Here is a 5,477-nt window from a genome sequence, read left to right on the forward strand (position 1 = left end):
GTCATATCCAATCATATCCCGCTTTAGGGATCTGTTAAAACTCAAAGGGCTCAGACGAGACTAGAAAGATGTAAATTTACCTACGGGTGTCGCTGTTGGACAGCTTCTGACTTCGAGAAACGAGCGATTTATACACTTTTAAATACTATATTTTGTATTATTGACGTTGTTTAATTTTTGTACTACAAATGTTTGCTCATCTAATATTTTAAGACACTGCCTCTCTTCCTCCTTGGAAGAAAGCACACCTGACATATATGTATGAGTCGAGACAGGGTCTTTTGAAATTTTATTCTTGTAAGAAGGTCAGACAATACAGCAATGAATGTATGACAAAAATAAATAAGCATGCCTCTCCGCTTATATACCCTTTATACCCTTTTTACAAACACAATTTTCCCTTCTCCCTAATCTTGCTATATATGGTAAAAGCGTGATAAACATTAACACCTGAAATGTTCAATTTGCTACATAGCGTCTTCCCGAAATGCTTTTGATGTCTTGTTTTCCTCAGCAAGTAAAAATACGGAGCCTTTTAGTTTGGTACTCAAAGAAACATCGGAAACATCAAAAGAAGCAACTTTGCAGTGGAATACACAATACTTGCGAATAAACCTCTAAAAATTAATCACATATATTAATATGAGAATTTTCCGTCCACAATATATAATTATATAGTGTTACTGATCATTAATAATCAAATGATAAGACCCCTTCATTGCTGCTTTAGTTACAGAGCGTATAATCATCAACCTTTTATCATGGTATCAATGATGGTGGCATCTTTTTCCAGGTCCACTGTGATTTTCTTGCCAACCAGTTGGAAGATATTCTCCGGCCTCACACCTTGCGGTTCGGCCACTTTTACTGTCAGCATGTCCAGAGTTAATATCTCGCCCTGCTTCAGTGGTTTCCCAGCCACTACTGACTTACCCAACTGCGAGACAAGATATAAACAGTAATTTAAATACATTAGATCACTTTAAAAGCCACTTATCGCTGTATTTATCAAAATGAGTGTTTTATCTGACCTTGCTGTGACAGGAAGCTTCACAGGGCAGCATCTGTTTGATAGGCGTGCCCATTGCCATCTCAACCGTCCTGATGGCTCTCACCAGTTCTGCCAGCTCGGCCGGCTCCAGTGAGGCTGAGTGGTCGCTGCCTTTCCAGCTCTTATCCAGGGTCACGTGACGCTCCAGGACCTTCGCCCCGATTGCCACAGCAGCCACAGACACATGGATGCCCGTCTCATGTCCAGAGTATCCGATGGGAATGTCCGGAAACTCCTTCTGGAACTCCTGATTTAGGTGAAGGGAAATAGAAAGATTCATTAAATACCTATAATTCTTGCTGTGAAAGGACCTGTGCAAGATCAAGGCTTTTTAGTTAGTTTTTGATGAAAATATTCTTTAAATTTAGTTTGTATCTCATACTAGTAGTCAATATTACTGACAAGTAACTTTAGTGTGTGTGTGTGTGTGTGTGTGTATATATATATATATATATATATATATATATATATGACCCTGGACCACAAAACCAGTCATAAGGTTAAATTTTACAAAACTGAGATATATACATCATATGAAAGCTCAATAGATAAGCTTTCCATTGATATATGGTTTGTTAGGATAGGACAATAGATACAACTATTTGAAAATCTGGAATCTGAGGGGGCAAAAAAATCTAAATACTGAGAAAATCACCTTTAAAGTTGTCCAAATTAAGTTCTCAACAATGCATATTACTAATCAAAAATTACATTTTGATATATTTATAGTAGGAATTTTACAAAAAATATTCATGGAACATATTCTTTACTTAATTTCCTAATAATTTTTGGCATAAAAGAAAAATCAATAATTTTGTCCCATACAATGTATTTTTGGCTATTGCTACAAATATACCCCAGCGACTTAAGACTGGTTTTGTGGTCCAGGGTCACATATAAGTTTAGTTCAAGTTTTTTTTTTCAGTTAATAATTTTTGTATGGTTTTTAGGGTTAGCTTAAGTTAACGATATATCGTTTTATTAGTTACTTAACATTTTTTACTATTTGAAGTACTGAATTAAGTTTAGTACTTCATTAATATACATATATTTATATTTCCTTTTATTTATATTTTCTGTTTTCATTTAAATTTTAGTTAAAGTTTTAGGAATTTTGTTGTTTTGTCATTTTTAATAAACATCTGTATAGTTTTATTGTCTTTTAACGTTTTAGTACTTGAAGTACTAAACTAAGTTTTTATATTTTATTTCAGTAAATTTAAATTTTTTAATGGTTTTAGGGTTAGTTTTAGTTAACGATAACAACCCTGGAATGAACAATCTAACAATGAACATTAATATTTATATTTTATTTTATTTATGTTTTCATTCAACATCTGTATAGTTTTATTAGTCATTTCACCTTTTTTTCTAAGTTTAGTTTTTATATATTTATATTTTATATGTTTGTTTATTTATTTATTTTTATGGTTTCAGGGTTAGTTTTAGTTCATGATAATAACCTTGAAGTGAACAATATAACAATGAACAATACATTTTTGAAAAACATTTTATATATATTTAGCATTTATGTTCATATTGTTAATATACCATTATAGTTGTTAATATTTTGAATTAGATTTTATTTTTATGTTTTCTTATTTCATTTTAATTGTAAAGTTTTAGTAATTTGTTTGTTTTTATATTTATATAGTTCTTAATAAGCTTTAAATCATAGTTATATTATATATGTTTTAGTTATTTTAGTATAAATGTTGCCTTTTTATTTCAAATAACTAATTTAAACAATTATTCATTCTTAATGTACAACAAATCATTATTTTTTTAAAGGTGTACAAGCATTTTCTATATTAATTTAGCATATCAGAATTTAGCAAAATTGAAAATCTAATCATCTTCATTAAAAAGAAGGTTTCGTTATGTCATATTGTGGGCCGTAATTTACAAAGCTGACTATAGACTAAAGTGACTTGTCTTACAGGGATCAGGCTGAGGTTGACATGCTCTATCGGCAGTGGATAAGCGCTGGTGCACTGCAAGAAAGTGAAATTGGGATTGTGTTTCTTGACAGTTTGGTAAACACAGCGCATGGTCTCCATCGACTGCATTCCACTAGATATGACCATGGGACGACCTGCAAAAACAAGCCAAAATGTTAGCTTCAAGACATGACTGCTTCTGAGTGAAAGTAAAGTCAATGTTTTAGTCATCAACACATTGATTTTGATTTCTCTGCAGACTTTAAATACACAGTCATCCGCAGTAAGAATGAAAATCCAGCAAATCCACACCAGGATTTCTTGGTGTCATCCTCTCTGCTATCTGGCCAATCAGCGTCATCAATACAAAGTTTTTTCTGGTGCACATGGGAAGCTATTGATATTCAGTTCTCAGTTCTGCTTGTGCTTTTCTCATTCTCACGCTCTCACAGTCAATATAAATTCAACATGGCAGAGGTGCCATTTATTTAATTTGAGGAGAGCGAGTTCTCAGCTAACACTGTTAATTAGTTTTATTTATCGCCTGCTTTTGGAAATGGATTTTTCATTTCAAATGGATGTCAACTTCAGTGAGTTTTACCCTTTTTGGCGGTTTTCTCCAGGTAGGGGATGTTGTTGGTGTCCGCTGAGGCAACTTTGATAAACGGCACATTTATTTCATGAAGAAACTCTACAGCCATCTGATCGAGGTAGGGAGAGAAATAGTTAAAAAAATGCATTTCAATTTACTTTTTCCTTTAAGGAACATTTGAATATCTTGCTATATATTATAAATGTTCACCTCATCCATCCCTGATGCTGTAAAAAAGATGCCAATGTCATTGGCGTACTTCTGCAGTTCTCTGTACTGCTGGTGGCTGAACTCCAGATGGTGCTTATGAGCTCCGTATGTCGGTCCCCAGGCGTGAGGGGACGTGTAGGGACGCTCCAGAGCGTGTTTGGTGAATCTGCATTCGATCTCGCTCTTTTGAAACTTGGCACAATCAGCTCCACAGTCCTGCATGGAGACAAAAAGAGAAGTACAGATGGATTTGGAGATCAGGGTGATCATACTTCCTCTTTTTTGCCCCAGACGTGTCTTGTCCGCATTTCTAAATTGCCTAAAATGCTTATATTTTGGCTTTGTTTTCCTATTAACATGCTCTTTGCATGCTCTTTTTTTACATTGTTGGCCCACCTTCTCACTATTGGTTGATTATACACTTAAAAATAAAAACCTTAAAAATAAAGCTTATTTATGAAGAACCTTTAACATCCATGGAACCTTTTTAATGTAACAAAAGAATCTTTAAAGTGAAAAAAAGTTCTTTAGATTAAAAAAAAAAATTATTCTTCACACTAAGAAAAATGGTTCTTTCAAGAACGGTTCTTTGAGGAACCCAAAAAGGCTCCTCACAGCAAAAACACCCGTTTGATACCTTTCTCTTTAAGAGTGTATAAGAAGTGGAGTCTCCCTTCTGAAATTGAAAACTTGTGATACAACATGTGACTTTTACAACTCTGGTTTTCAAAATTCTGGTAACAAAACAGGAGAGAAAATACGTAATTATAGAAAAACAAAAAACTGAAGTTTCTCTTTTCTTAATGCAAGCTGCCCCCCCCTTTTTTGAAACATGAAAAAAACTCTTATCAACATGATATCAGACTTCACATCTGATAATGCAGTACTTTACCTTGGCCATTCGGATCATTCTTTTGGCGATTTCAATGTCTCCTTGATGGTTCTGTCCGATCTCAGCGATGATAAAGCAGGGGTTAGAGCCCCCGATTTTTCTTCCAGGACAAAGTTCAAATTCAGCAGGCATTGTTAATTGTAATTTTATTAGCTAAATGATTTATAATTAAGAGGCTAGAGATGTGGTCACTAGCACGCAAGCCTCAAGAAAAGGGGCTGGAATTGAGGGCACACTATGATTTAAAGAGATACAAGTGCTCCACCCTAACGGCTGCCAATCCCTACCTACACACGATTACCTCAGCTGATGTTTGATGAATTTTGAACACGTAAGGCTGTAAAAATTTTAGCAGTAAATTAAAATGTATCAGTCTACATCTGCCAACATACACAGGATTGTAAACACATGACTTCAACATACCACAAAGTCCATTTTATTGACAGTCGTCTAAATGATTTGCAACTGGAGTTGCAAGTTATAGAGTTGGATGTTATATCGCATCATTTTAGAAAGGCAGTTTCAAATTCTCTTTCCTATAAATTTAAATTTGATTTCTTGTATTTTTACACATAAATTCCTGTCATACATAAAGGCAAAAAGGTATTGTGCAGTGAACCACGCCCATTTCATCTTACATGACATGCATGTTTTACATATATCCGCATGCCAAACCCAGAACTATTTATGAACAATTATCAACCTAAATTAATAAGTCAGTGTTTTTTAAAGAATAAATCACTCAAGAGGTGACAGAATCAAAACTAATTATCTAACCAAAAGTTGTACAGT

The 5,477-nt window shown here is 34.0% G+C and overlaps 1 protein-coding gene across 1 annotated transcript; it reads right to left on the reverse strand.

Annotated features, from left to right (window-relative positions):
* Positions 1 to 276: 276 nt before the first annotated feature.
* Positions 277 to 4,909, reverse strand: nansb (N-acetylneuraminic acid synthase b). Its single transcript, XM_073831981.1, has 6 exons — positions 4,686 to 4,909; positions 3,794 to 4,009; positions 3,593 to 3,692; positions 2,992 to 3,146; positions 1,032 to 1,298; positions 277 to 937 (listed from the first exon to the last, which is right to left on the reverse strand). Exons 1-6 carry the CDS (start codon positions 4,815 to 4,817, stop codon positions 749 to 751), a joined length of 1,059 nt encoding a protein of 352 aa, XP_073688082.1. The 5' UTR covers positions 4,818 to 4,909; the 3' UTR covers positions 277 to 748.
* Between the last annotated feature and the right edge of the window lie 568 nt (positions 4,910 to 5,477).

This window comes from Garra rufa, chromosome 25, assembly GCF_049309525.1.
Source record: "Garra rufa chromosome 25, GarRuf1.0, whole genome shotgun sequence".
NCBI classification, from domain to species: Eukaryota; Metazoa; Chordata; class Actinopteri; order Cypriniformes; family Cyprinidae; genus Garra; species Garra rufa.

Coding starts and splice junctions, on each gene's coding strand:
- nansb (XM_073831981.1), bottom strand. CDS start 4,817: ATGCCTGCTGAATTTGAACTTTGTCCTGGAAGAAAAATCGGGGGCTCT. Junction 3,693..3,793: donor CAGCATCAGGGATGGATGAG/GTGAACATTTAT, acceptor TACCTCGATCAG/ATGGCTGTAGAGTTTCTTCA. Junction 1,299..2,991: donor TCAACCTCAGCCTGATCCCT/GTAAGACAAGTC, acceptor CACCTAAATCAG/GAGTTCCAGAAGGAGTTTCC.